The sequence below is a fragment of the Plasmodium coatneyi genome, chromosome 14 (assembly GCF_001680005.1).
Source record: "Plasmodium coatneyi strain Hackeri chromosome 14, complete sequence".
NCBI lineage: Eukaryota > Apicomplexa > Aconoidasida > Haemosporida > Plasmodiidae > Plasmodium > Plasmodium coatneyi.
Genome location: NC_033569.1, coordinates 647458 through 660915, shown reverse-complemented (window position 1 = coordinate 660915; position 13458 = coordinate 647458). Strand labels below are relative to the sequence as shown.

The 13458-nt window shown below is 40.5% G+C and overlaps 4 protein-coding genes across 4 annotated transcripts; 2 read left to right on the top strand and 2 right to left on the bottom strand.

Moving 5' to 3' along the window:
- Nucleotides 1–1916: 1916 nt before the first annotated feature.
- PCOAH_00052730 (Uncharacterized protein) lies at nucleotides 1917–2477 on the bottom strand (the record flags this gene model as incomplete). Its single annotated transcript, XM_020062053.1, has 1 exon — nucleotides 1917–2477. One exon carries the CDS (start codon nucleotides 2475–2477, stop codon nucleotides 1917–1919), a length of 561 nt encoding a protein of 186 aa, XP_019917507.1.
- A 1211-nt stretch (nucleotides 2478–3688) lies between these two features.
- Nucleotides 3689–6664, top strand: PCOAH_00052720 (DNA topoisomerase 2; the record flags this gene model as incomplete). Its single annotated transcript, XM_020062052.1, has 1 exon — nucleotides 3689–6664. The coding sequence occupies one exon, from the start codon at nucleotides 3689–3691 to the stop codon at nucleotides 6662–6664; it is 2976 nt and encodes a 991-aa protein (XP_019917813.1).
- Nucleotides 6665–7014: 350 nt separating this feature from the next.
- On the bottom strand, nucleotides 7015–7917 carry PCOAH_00052710 (Hydroxyethylthiazole kinase; the record flags this gene model as incomplete). The annotated part of the gene is made up of 1 exon (XM_020062051.1): nucleotides 7015–7917. One exon carries the CDS (start codon nucleotides 7915–7917, stop codon nucleotides 7015–7017), a length of 903 nt encoding a protein of 300 aa, XP_019917694.1.
- Nucleotides 7918–9276: 1359 nt separating this feature from the next.
- PCOAH_00052700 (Cell division protein FtsH) lies at nucleotides 9277–11871 on the top strand (the record flags this gene model as incomplete). Its single annotated transcript, XM_020062050.1, has 1 exon — nucleotides 9277–11871. One exon carries the CDS (start codon nucleotides 9277–9279, stop codon nucleotides 11869–11871), a length of 2595 nt encoding a protein of 864 aa, XP_019917572.1.
- Between the last annotated feature and the right edge of the window lie 1587 nt (nucleotides 11872–13458).

Genomic DNA, 13458 nt, shown 5'->3' with positions numbered 1-13458 from the left:
TTTGTTCACAGAGAGTGATTCAACAACAGACTCAAAATATAATTCAACATACGATTCTACGGACGTCTCGACAGTGTATTCAGCAGCAGATTCTACAGATGATTCTACTTTACATAATGAACGGCTACGACCACTACCTGGCCAAAGAGGAAAAGCGAACAATAAAGTGCGGAATAGAAAGAATATAAGTTACCATCAAATGTAGCATGGCATGTAGAACATTGAATAAGTTCCCCTCTGAAAGACATAAATAACCACAAGGTCTGTGCAGTATAAGAACAGAAGGACTTCCCTTCCTTCATTTCTTTTTTTCCATTCTTTCTTCGCTTTTTCTTTTTTTTTTTCTTTTTTTTCTTGTTTTGTTTTGTATTAAATTGTTTACATGTTTGTGTGGAATCAACATAAGTTCAAAAAATTTTTTTTTAGTTTACACAGGTGTTGCTAAGATAAGCGTCCACAAAAAAAAAGGCTCCAAATAAGGCTTTTACTGCTTTTTTTTTTTTTGCGCGCAAAGTTGTCCATTTCTAGCGCCCACCAGTATCACATCACATATGCGCGCTTCTTCTCCTTCGCAAAAAAAAAAAAAAGAAGTGACCTAATATAAATTTGTCACAGAAAAAGTTGTCCAAAGAAAAAGAAAATGCTCTAATAAATGTGTCACACAGAAAAAATTACAAAGGAAAAAAAATGTTATGAAGGTAAAAAACTATAACAAAAAAATTTAATGATCATTTTACGTGTTCAATAAAAAAAAATGTCCAAAGAAAAAAAATAATGCCCTAATATAAATTTTGTCACACAGAGAAAAAATTGCAAAAAAAAAAAAAATAATTGTCCACAAAAAAAAAAAAAATAATTGTCCACAAAAAAAAAAAAAATAATTGTCCACAAAAAAAAAAAAAATAATTGTCCACAAAAAAAAAAAAAATTGCCCTAATATAAATTTTGTCACAAAAAATGTGTCAAAGGAAAATTGCATAAAAAAGAATTGTCCAAAAAAAAGGAAAAGGCCCGAAAAAATTGGTCACAGAGAAAAAATTGAAAAAAAAAAAAAAAGGGAACTGTGTACACAATTACACAAATTTTTTACCATGTCACACATGTGTATGTACGAAAAAATCAATATTCTGAAGGACAAACACTGGCACATTAAACAAAAAAAAAAAAAATAAAATATCAATCTACCCCGCTAAAATTTTTAAATAAAAAGAATGGAGCAGTGTACACACACAATAAATGGGAATTATGCAATAAAAGGGAAGCACAACAACCCAAATAAGGAACAACCACCAAAAAAAGGGCTTCGCCCGTTCCTTTATATAGCTGCTTCACAATTTTATGATTATTATTTTTTTTTATGCCTCTGTTCAACGTTAGTGCTAATTCGTGTAGGACAGTTTGTGTGCATACCAATCGGGGAATCCTTCCGAATTTTTTCGTTTTTTTTCCATTTCCCCCCCTTTTTTTTTCCGATCACTTTCCCTCCATTCCTGTTGTGCCATTTTTTTGTTCCACTAATTAAAACGCAGTGCACAGTTCGTAACTTCCGTCGTTTCAATTTAGAAACGATTTTAAGTTTGATTAGACTAAACGTTTAGCGGCTCCCGTTGGCGAGAGCCTTCAAGGGGTGGTCTGGCCAAAGTGTATGGCAGCACAGAAGAGCGGTGCTCTGATCCCCGGTGGCGCGCGCTCTTTGCAAACATTTGGAAAAAAGGTGCGCAACAATATGGGCCGAAGCGAAGATAGCAGCTAAGAAAGCGAAAAGACAGAGGCCAACTGCTTAACCGCAGTTGAGGCATTTTTTTTTTTTTGCCTCGGCACAATTCAATCACATGGGTAAAAAAAAAAAGCCCTATTACACGCACCCCACGGCGCCCATCTCGGAAATCCATTTTTCTTCCCCCCTTTTTCTGGCTTCATCCAACCCACTGTTCTGCCAAAGTGTGGTAGAAACTCCCCCGGTTTGTTAATCTGGACTTGTCTAAGTTATAATTGTGTAGTTCGTTAAATGCCTTTAGTATATTTTCTTCACCAAGGGTGTCAACGCTTAAAACAGTGCCAGTCCTTAGGTACCGCGGCATGGCAACAAGGTCCACTTTGAGTTTCTTTTCCCCATATCCTCCCATGAGACTCTTCCTTTTAATGTGTTTCATGCGATTTAGCAAAAATTGCAACTCTTCCAATTGCTGCTTCTGAACATTCAGCACATAATTTATTTTGTTTTTATCTTCTTCCATTAACTTTATTTCGTTTTTAATGTCAAGCAGGAAGTCATTTTTCTCCTTTTCTACCAACTCTATGTGCCTCCAGTCCTTCGGTTCAACATTGTAGTGTATGTTGAATGCTGGGAATGCTGAGTCAAAGTTGGTTTCTTCATTTATCTGATTTCTCTGCGGGAAATTTTCATTCCCCTTTTTTGTTGGATCCATGCTCTGCACACAAATGGTCAAAATTAGGAGAAGAAAAAGGGGCGCCATTGTTTCGACCCGTTGTGATGTGGGCGTGGGTTAAACAGGATACAATTTGTGTAGGTGTGACTGCGTGAATGTATTTGCTCATCAAAGCGATGGTAAATAATTGGTTTAGGTCTATCCCACCAATACACGTAACCCCCCTGAATAACATGGAGGGAGCAAAATTGAAGGGAATACCCCAAGCCATCATCAAAAATAGGTGAAACGACGCAGAAGCGTATATACACACGTGCACACTGTGCGGGCGAACCTGTACATACACCTCCTGCGACATTGACGAGTAGATAAATTGACTGCTCTTGGAGCGTTTAAAGTTGGAGAAACTAATTAAGTTTCATTGTGAGGGGAAATTTTTTTGGGAGAGAACATAAGAGAAAAGCAGTCTGAATATTGTTATCATTTTTTGGTGGCACATCACGAATATGACAGCCCATCCAAAATAATTATATGCGCATTAATGTTAAAGCGAAGGAAATGGAAAAAATGATCTGCCCCTTCCCCTTTTTGTCTTTTTTTTTTCTTCTGAGGAGTTCAATAAGATAGGCGGGACAGCGATATTGCGGCGAAATTGGGGTAGACTTTTTTTTTATTTTCCAAGTCCACTTTGCATGCCAAAATGGAGTTGTTCTTTTTAGTGTATTTATGGCACAGTTAAATAAAAGGGGGTAATAAGAACAGGTAATAATTTACACTTTCCTTGTGATGATTCCTTCGGGCGAAGTTGTAAAGGTGTAGGTGCGTTTACAGGGGAATACCGGTGGCCCAAGGTGGGGTAAACGGTGGTGACCTTCACAGCCAGTTTTTTCTAAAAATGAGGCGTTTCACATGGTACAGAGGGGTTAGCTCCCTCGCATTAATGCATACTTTTTTTTCTTTCTCTTGCACACAAAATTGTACATTCCGCTAATGGTACTCAATGTGTAGCCGCTACTTCGCCTCCTTGCTCTGTTATTCCCCTCCCGGCTGACAATTGGGCTAGCCATTTTTTGCGCTGAAATGAAATGCCGATCACGGGAGTGAATCAGGAGGGGGGGGACAGCCAAAAAAAAAAAGGAGAAAAAAAAAAAAAATAATAAAAGGGATATAAGAAATAAAAGGAGAAGTTTCACTGTGATGTTTGAAAACGGTGGCTTGGAGGAGGTAATTAATGCTGCTTCCCCCAAGTGGCTGGAATTAAACGCGCCCAATAGCTTACGAGCTAACTTATGATGAACATGCGGCTGGCGAAGTCCCTTCCGATTTTCGCCCTCCTAGTGGAACACCTATTGACTCGTACGAAGGGGAAAACATGCCGCGCTGGCATCTCCACGACCGGCCGTTTGAGAGGATGGAAATTCCTCAGAAGGGAAGTAAAGGGGAAAGAACCCTGTCCACCACCACCCAGTGATGTGGCAACATTTTCACAAAAAAGAAGTACATATGATAGGAAAAAAGTGAAGAAGAGAAAACAATACTACTTTCTTACAAACATCATAGGTGCGGATAAAATAAAAGGGAAAAGACGAGAGCAGCACAAAAACCGTCATCCCTTCCGTTGTAACGACTATGACGCAAAGGACATCGTCATTTTGGAGGGACTGGAAGCAGTGAGGAAGAGACCTGGCATGTACATCGGAAATACAGACGTGAAAGGGCTACACCAAATATTGTTTGAAATTATTGACAACTCGGTAGACGAATATAATAACTTCGAGTGCAATGAAATTAAAATTGTTATTCACGAAGATGAGAGTGTTACGATAGAAGATAATGGAAGGGGCATACCCTGTGACATTCATGAGAAGACAAAAAAGTCGGCTCTAGAAACGGTTCTGACTGTTTTGCATTCCGGGGCGAAGTTTGTCGATGACGAAGCTGCTGAGGAGTTGGCGGAGAGAACCTCCGTGGCAAGCCTGAGCGGTGAAGTCGGGAAAGACGAACGGGGTGCAAAGGGGGAGCAGAAGGGAAAGGCAAAGCTGGTGGAAAAGTTGGACGAAAAAATTTCCAAAAAAAAAAACGAAAAGGAACCATCCGAAAAAAGTGCATCCCAAATGTACAGATTTTCGTCCGGTCTCCACGGAGTCGGACTGTCCGTTGCCAACGCCCTGAGCAGTTTCATGAAAGTAAATGTTTTTAGAAGTGGCAAAATTCACAGCATCGAATTGGAAAAGGGAAAAGTAGCAACCCCTCTAAGTGTTCGGGACTGCCCAGTTAGCAAGAGAGGTACACAGATACATTACAAGCCGGACCACAGCATATTTAAGAACAGCATTAGGCATAATGCGGAGCTGATAAAAAATAGGATCCACCAACTGGCCTACCTGAATGAAAGGCTCACTTTCTACTTTTACGATGAAAGGGCGGCTAAGAAAGCTGCGGCGTCAGTTCCAATCTCCAAGGTGAACGAAGCGGATGCGGTGGACGCGTCGGATGAGAAAAGGACCCTTCCTGTAGACGCAGCGGATCACAACAATATGGATTTCTACCCCTACGAAGTGATAAAGCACGAGGGGGGGCTAAACGAGTACATGGAAAGCTTAACGAAAAATAAAGCAAGCCTGTTCAAAGACAGTAATAAAATTATTAGCATCTCCTGTCACCAGAAAAATGTTCATATAGATTTAAGACTGAAATGGACACAAGGTCAGTACCATGAGTATATCGTCAGCTTTGTGAATAATGTAAACACGACGGATGGAGGGACCCACGTAGATGCGATGAAGTATGCCATCAGCAGGTGTGTAAATTTTAATATAAAAAAAAACGAGGCAACAAAAAATTTTGTGAACATACCAGGAGAGTACATAAGGGAAGGAATGACAGCCATTTTGTCGATCAAAATGAATAACCCAGAATTTGAAGGGCAGACAAAAACTAAACTCGGCTCCCACTTTTTAAAACCCATTTTGGAAAGTGCCATTTTTGAGAAATTGTCTGAAATTTTCGATTTCGAACCGAATTTGCTTAACACAATTTATTTGAAGGCATTACAGGCTAAGGTAAGTGATGAGGAAGCCAAGGCAGCCAGAGATTTAATCAGGTCTAAAAATAATCAGTATTATTCGACCATATTGCCTGGAAAATTAGTTGACTGCATAAGTGACGACATAAATCGTAATGAAATTTTCATCGTCGAGGGGGATAGTGCTGCAGGAAGTGCTAAACAAGCCAGGAATAGAGAAATACAGGCGATTCTCCCTCTGAAGGGAAAAATACTTAACGTAGAGAAAATTAAAAATAATAAAAGGATATTTGAAAACTCGGAATTGAAATCTCTAATAACGGCCATCGGGTTGAGTGTCAGTTGTGAGAACAGCAAAATGGCCAAGGGGAAAAATATGCTCAATAATAAAAAAAAAGATCTCAAAAAAAAATATGATTTAAAAAATTGCAAGAAGGAAAATGGACAAGTTAACAACGCAATGGTGAATAAAAAGAAAACGCCCATTTTTGATACCCCCCTAAGGTATGGAAAAATTATCATCATGACGGATGCCGACGTGGATGGAGAACACATACGAATACTCCTCCTAACCTTTCTATACAGATTTCAAAAAAATATTATACAAAATGGAAATGTCTTTGTTGCCTGTCCACCTTTGTACAAAGTCACATACAACCGATTTTTTGACAGCACTATAAAGGAAAGAGTAATGAAGCAGTTCAATGTGAGTACAAGGAATTCTAAGACACTTATCCATACCTACTCAGATGATGAGTTAAATGTCCTACTGGGACTGTTGGAGAAGGATAGGTCTTCTCACGCTGAACAGAGGAGCGTCGATTTGGGGAAGGGGGCGCTTACCCGTCGGGGTAACATCCCAAGTGACGACCATCTTAACGGTTTGACCAGTTTGGACAATTTGAACTTTCGATACAACAGCACCGACGGGGTGACGCAGAAGGAGGGTCTCAACACGGACAACACAAATGCCGCGCAGACTACGGACACCCCGATTAGCACTTCCCCCCTGAGTGGTAACGCATTTTTTACCTTCTCCAAACGGTACGAAATACAACGGTTTAAGGGACTCGGGGAGATGATGGCTGACCAACTGTGGAGCACCACCATGGATCCGAGCGTACGCAAGCTGATTAGGGTAACTGTTAACGACGCCATGCGGGCCAACAACTTGATCTTCTCCCTCATGGGGGAGGACTCCAAGTTGCGCAAAAGCTTCATTCTGGAGAATTCGCCTGCGCCTGGGTGACCTCCGGAGAGGCATTTACACACACAATGTAGTGAGGCAATTTAGCCCTTCCATTAGCCCTTTTTATGAACACCTTTTATTTGCATCACATTGCACGCCACTTTGGCACCCCCGCTGTAGTCTTCTTTTTTTTCGTTCCAGCGGGGGAAATGACTCAACCATTTGGTTGAAACCATTTTTTTTATCGAATCTGTTAATTGACTATTTGTCTCTGTTGCTTATGAATAATGGGCAAAGTTGCGGTCAGGAAAAGGGAAGTCCGAGGGGACCACACGAATGGAGCATAAGACGTGTTGGGGTGACGCAGATCAGCTCCCCAAAAAATAGTTCTCCCAAATTAGCTGGCCAAATCAGCTCCCCGCATACACGTCCACAATTTGAAAATTCATAAAGTGCGGGTTGTTGGAATAAAAGTAAATGTTGTCAATTATTTTATGGCTGAGTGTACCTGGGCCTGTCTCCTTTTCGTAAGCCTTAAAAGCGGCCAACTTGTAAATCAGCGTGGCAGCCGTGCATGCTATAAAGGGGTTCTGAGGAATAACCGCAGTTGCGGCAGCGCACAGTGCACCAACTGAACACCCCGAGCCGGTAATTTTTGTCAAAATTTTTAAATCGCAATTAATTTGGGATACATATTTTGAGCAGGGGCTAACAATGATATCTGCTTTCGACGTGACTACAACTGCACAGTTATATTTCAAAGCAACATTCCTTGCACTAGCAATTATATCACTTTGTGCTGAAGTACTGTTGCTATCTACCCCTTTTCCTAAAAACTCTCCTTTATCTAGGTAATATATTTCAGCTACATTTCCTTTAATGACATTTGGCTTGCACTTAACAATGATGTCTTTGATTAGGTCTGTCCTGTACTGTGTTGCCCCTACGGCTATTGGGTCGATTATCAGAGTAAAGTCTTCCTTCTTTTTTTCCTGTCTCATTTTTTCCAGCACTTGTACGTTATCCACTTGACTTGTGTGCAAACCTAGGTTGAAGTAGGTACAGGAGGATATTTGTGCAAATTGTTCCACTTCCTTTGGGTTGTCAATCATGGCTGGAGAAGAACCAAATGCTAGCAAACTGTTTGCCACCTTTTCCGTTGTTACTCTGTTTGTAATGCAATGCACCAGTGGGTTCACCACTTTGACCTTTTCTATGCAGCTGATTATCTCATCTTGGTGCTCTCTCAAATTTACTACTTTGGTGAGACCGGAAAAGTGCCTCACTTTAGAGAAAGCCTTCCACCGAATCATTTTGCTTAAAAGATTTGCCCCAAAAAAAAGGAAAAAAACGCTAAGATCCGTGTTACATGCAAGGTGGGAAAGTAAGATTACACGTTGGGAAGCATCACCGTCTGATGGGAGGAGCGTCTCATTTGTACGCGTTTTATGCCCCCCTGAGTAGAAGCAAAAATGACGGGGGAATGGCGGATGCGCGATACCCTACTCACAACGTGTAAAACACAATTGTGCATAACAAATGGAGGGATTCCACAAAAAAAAGAATTGCCCACTTCAGAAAAATTCAGCGGGTGCTACGGAGAAGCGGTTAATTAGGAAAAAAAAAGTTTTTTACGTAAACCTTTACTAGGGCACAGTTGCACCAAATTTGAATAATTCAAGGGCAGATAAAAAGGTAAGCGTACAATGTGTCATACATTTTGCGATAATTAGAGGACTATACAATGAGCCTGCTGCTTTAGCATATGGCTAACACAGGTTTATGTCCCTTCTTCAGTTGAAGTGCAGCATAAGATGGTGGCGCTCGCAACGTAAGCCCATTCGGCGCTTCTGCGGAAGGTAAACTGCTCACTTGAAACGGTACATATATATAGCATACTGCGCACTGGTGTAAAAAAAAAAAAAAAAAAAAAAAAGAAAGAGAATGACACTTAATTACTGGTAATAACACAGTGTGGGTTAAATTTAAAAAATCCCGACCAAGTGGATTGACGAACAGCACAACGAAAAGAGAAAAAAAATATAATGTTTCACAAAACATGATATTTCTGTATGGCGCAATTTTCACAAAGGTACAAAAGCGGCACAAGCGGATTGTCACAAAATAATGGCAAGAATCTTGAAGCTCCTGAGCCGTACATCGGAGTAAATAACCAAATGGTACCAGCGTTCTTGTATGCGTGAATGCAGGGCTACTCCTTTTTAATGGGAATAAGAGTGATCATTCTGAGCCTCAGCTTTTTTATTTCCCCCAGGGAGCGTCCCCACTGTGCAGGTACTTTTTGTGTATACGCATCGCGCCAGCGTAATGCCCCACTTTTAAAGCGCAAAAAAATAGGGAAATTTGAATAGGCCAAAGCGGCAATTGTCGAACAGGCTTATTTTGCCGCGGATGAGTGCGTGTCGGGTTCGGGCACACTACGCATGTTAGCCCTTCCTAGGCACTGTCACACTCTGTAACGTGTTGTCACATTAGGGAGAGAAGGTATCCCCTCACCTGCACCCATTTTCCCAAAAGGAAGCAACAGTAGATGCACACGTGTTGTGAGCCAATCACGATAAGCACCCGCGCATGTAGGCGTATGTCTGCATATTTATGCGAATCGCCCGCGGTTTGATTTCCTCCCTCTTCTAAAACCGTAGACCAAACAAATGTTCAAGCATTACCAAAACGCGGTGAAGAGAATTATGAATGGCAAGCATGAAAATGAAAGCTTCGTGTCAACAGGATCAGACAAAAACGGCGATGAGGAGAATTCAGCGTTGCTACAGAACAAAGAGGCAACAGGAATAAACGAGAGGAAATCAAAAAAATCAAACAACGATAATAGGAAGTACAAATATTACGAAAACTTCTTTAACAAAAAGAGGAATAAAAAATGGAATTATTTTATGATATTTTTTCTGGGCATATGTTTTGGCTTTGCCATTTGGCCATTCTTCATGACCATAATAACGTATAAATTATTTTACAAAGACAATTTTAACAACTCCAATTTTAACACAAGCAACAATTCAGCGTCATTAAAACCCTATGGAAATGACAGAAGTAAAAAAGGTGAAAATGGAAAGGTATCCATAAAAGATCAGTCCCAGAAAAATTCCTCTCCACATTTTAGGCCAATCCGATTTGAAGAAATAGCCGGAATTGATGAATCAAAGTTGGAACTCCTTGAAGTTGTTGACTTTATAAGAAATAGAGAAAAGTACCAAGAAATGGGCGCAAGAATGCCTAAGGGAGTTCTTCTGGTTGGTCCTCCAGGGTCAGGAAAAACCATGCTAGCTAGGGCAGTAGCCACAGAAGCAAATGTCCCATACATATATACGTCTGGGCCAGAGTTCATCGAAATATATGTAGGCCAAGGGGCAAAAAGAATAAGACAGTTATTTGCACACGCAAGGTCGGTTGCTCCATCGATCGTTTTTATTGACGAAATTGACGCCATAGGAGGGAAGAGAAGTTCCGGTTCTGTGAATGGCGCTGGTCAGAGAGAACATGATCAAACGCTTAACCAGTTGCTGGTTGAAATGGATGGGTTTAGCAACACTGTCCATATTATGGTTATAGGTGCAACCAACCGAATTGATACACTGGATAGTGCTCTACTCCGACCTGGGAGATTCGACCGAATCGTTTATGTCCCCCTACCTGATGTTAATGGAAGGAAAAGGATCCTAGAAATTTATATTAAAAAAATTAAAAGTGATTTAAAAGCAGAAGATATTGACAAGATAGCTAGATTGACTCCTGGGTTTTCAGGTGCCGACTTAGAAAATGTGGTAAATGAAGCAACCATTCTAGCCACTAGAAATAAAAAAAGTGTAGTCTCTATTGGGGAGCTGTTCGAAGCTAGAGATAAAGTTTCCATGGGTCCAGAGAGAAAATCTCTAAGACAGTCCGATCATCAGCGAAGAATTACTGCTTATCATGAAGCTGGACATGCAATCGTGGCGTACTTTCTTCAACCGAAGACGGACCCAATACATAAGGCTACCATTATCTCAAGAGGCAATGCCCTTGGGTACGTAGAACAAATACCAGTGGATGATAGGCACAACTATTTTAAAAGCCAAATGGAAGCAAAATTGGCTGTTTGTATGGGTGGAAGAACCGCAGAAGAAATCGTTTTTGGAAAATCTGAAACGAGTAGTGGTGCTTCTAGTGATATTTCTAGAGCTACCGAAATTGCCTACAAAATGGTAACCGAGTGGGGAATGTCAGACAAGCTGGGCCCACTGAATTATAAGAAAAGAATGGGAGATGGATACTCCTCAAACCGATTATCAGCTCAAACTATTTCCACCATTGAAGTGGAGGTGAAGGCGCTGGTAGAGAAGGGCAAAAGCTTATCCGAAGAAATCCTAAGAAGGCACAGAAAGGAACTGGACAATTTAGCCTTTGCACTGCTCGATAAGGAAACCCTATCCGGAGAGGAAATAAAAAAAATTATTGACCCAAATAACACCAGGGATTACTCCGGCAATATGCCTGTTCTAAGTAAGGGCACTAAATCGGACAGTACTTCCAGAGGACCAGAAAATGACAAAGGGGAAAAAAATTCCGCACGTGGGGAAGGAAGCAGCAAAAATGAGAAACCGTCCGATCGAAGCGAACAAAATGACGGACGCGCAGAAAAGGAGGCCAATAATGGAACCCCCGCCAAAGAGCTCAAAAGTTCTAGCAGTGACGATGTATTCAAGGGAGAGGGAAAACAAGATGAACAGGAGAAGCACGGACATACAGACACCATGGACAATGGAAAAATCGAAATTGTGAAGAAAAACGCCAAAAACGCATTCAAAAAGATAAAGAAGAAATACGCCAAAGACCCCAATGTTAAGAATAAAAAAATTCTGAAAGCTGTGAATGAGCACAAACCATACGACGCTGATAGGAAGGCGGATGGGGAAAATTCCCAAAATAAAAATGATAAAAACGGCTTAAATGGCACATTGGGCGAAGTGGATAAACGCAGCTACCCTAAGGGACACTCGCCCCACAACGACAATGATAACAGCGTGGTAAAAAATATGAGCGAAGTTTTTAGCAAGGATTCTGCTTCCCCCTTTGAACAAAACGGCGATAACGAGAGCCCCGATTTTGTAAAAGCGAAAGAAATGACCCTTAACAATTTCAAGGAAGCTGTGGACACGTCGAACATAATGAACGTTGGCGAAATGAAAAAGTTCAACATTTTTGAGCACAACTTGAATAAACTATTCCTCTTTGATATTTTTGGCAGTTAGTTTACTGCGGCGATGGTTTTACGCCATTTTGCCCAGTCTATTCCAACCCCCTTCTATTTACCCCCTTTTTTTTTGTTCCCCCCTCTGTTTGCACCAAATGGAAACAATTTTTTTAAAAGCTTAGCGTGTCCGAGTACTGCTCGACCCGCAGGAGGTGCACACTAAGCTGTTGTCAATAAAAAAAAAAAAAGGCTTTTATGCGTGAACATACAAACGCACCTGTACACGAATGAATGGAGGCGTGTATACAGGAGTATGTGCCCATGCCCCCTGTCTACATACATTGTGCCCTTCTAAAGCAAAATTACAGATATGTGTATGTTTTATTAATTTTTTTTTTTTTTTTTTTTTTTTATCCTGCAAACGAATTTTTAGTTTAACACAGCTCTCATCCACTTTTGAGATTTTCTCAATTTACAATTTTATTTAAAGGTTTCTCCTTGTGGTTCACCACAATGGTGTGTATTCTTTTTTTTTAAACCTATTGCGTAAGAAATGAGCGGATGGACATGAGAAATGGGGGATTTCCTGCCCGTCTTCCGCTGTTTCTACGATCATATGGAAGAATCCAGCAGATGTATAGTACTACGCATTTGGCGAAGACCCTCTGTCTAGTGCTCACATAAGGGTGGTAGTCCCTCCCTTGGGCGGGTTGCAACATTACGACGGTAGTGCACATTTCTGGTAGAGAATAATTCCCCATTTGGTCGCACGAACATAAGGGAGGCATTTCCTCCAGCTAAGAAGGATTGTCCTATCGGTAAAATTAAGCAAAAAGAGAGGAAGCATCCAACAGGGTTTACACTGTAAGCGCAGGGAAATGAATACCAGGGGTGTAAGCCAGTGGGTAGGAAGCTTAAAAATACTTCGAGTGGTAAAGAACGAACCAGTATTTGTAAAAGGTTACCATAATGGCATACACTCGAGTACATAAAAACTCCTCATCCATCATTATCGTGTGTAAAAAAAAAAAAAAAATAATAAAAGAATACAATTGGGACTTGTACCTTCCTGCAAATTTGACCTTCCCCATTTTGACAATTTTTGCATGTGTAAGGATGCCCGAATAGGGGGGGGGAAAAAAAAAAAAAAAAAACAATTCGGAGAGGGGCATTTCCGCAGATCGCAGGAGTTCCTCAAATTTTCCATTTTTCTTTTTTTTTAAAATTATAACGATATGTACTTACAAATAAAGCAAGTATGAAAAAAAAAAAAAATTGTAAAAAAGCATTTTTAAAATAAATGTAAAATGTGTTCATTAATTTGTTTCCCATTTGTGAGATAAAAAATGCTACATTTGAAAAGCGCAAAATGAGTGACTTCAGTCCATGTGCGCGTGTTTATGTTCATGTGTTAAGTCCTACGCGAAATTTGCGCGGAAAATTGCTCACCATAGTAGCGTGTACGAATGCACAGTAAGGTATGTACCTGTGAATATGCATGTGCCAACGCTACTCATATGAGGAATAATTTCCCCGCATGTTTACGAACATCATGCCCGGCGAAAAAATATTTTCGTTCTGACTATTTCTTTTTAACAGAAAAGCGCTAGCATTGTAAGTAAGAATGCAATGCGCTGAGGGAGAC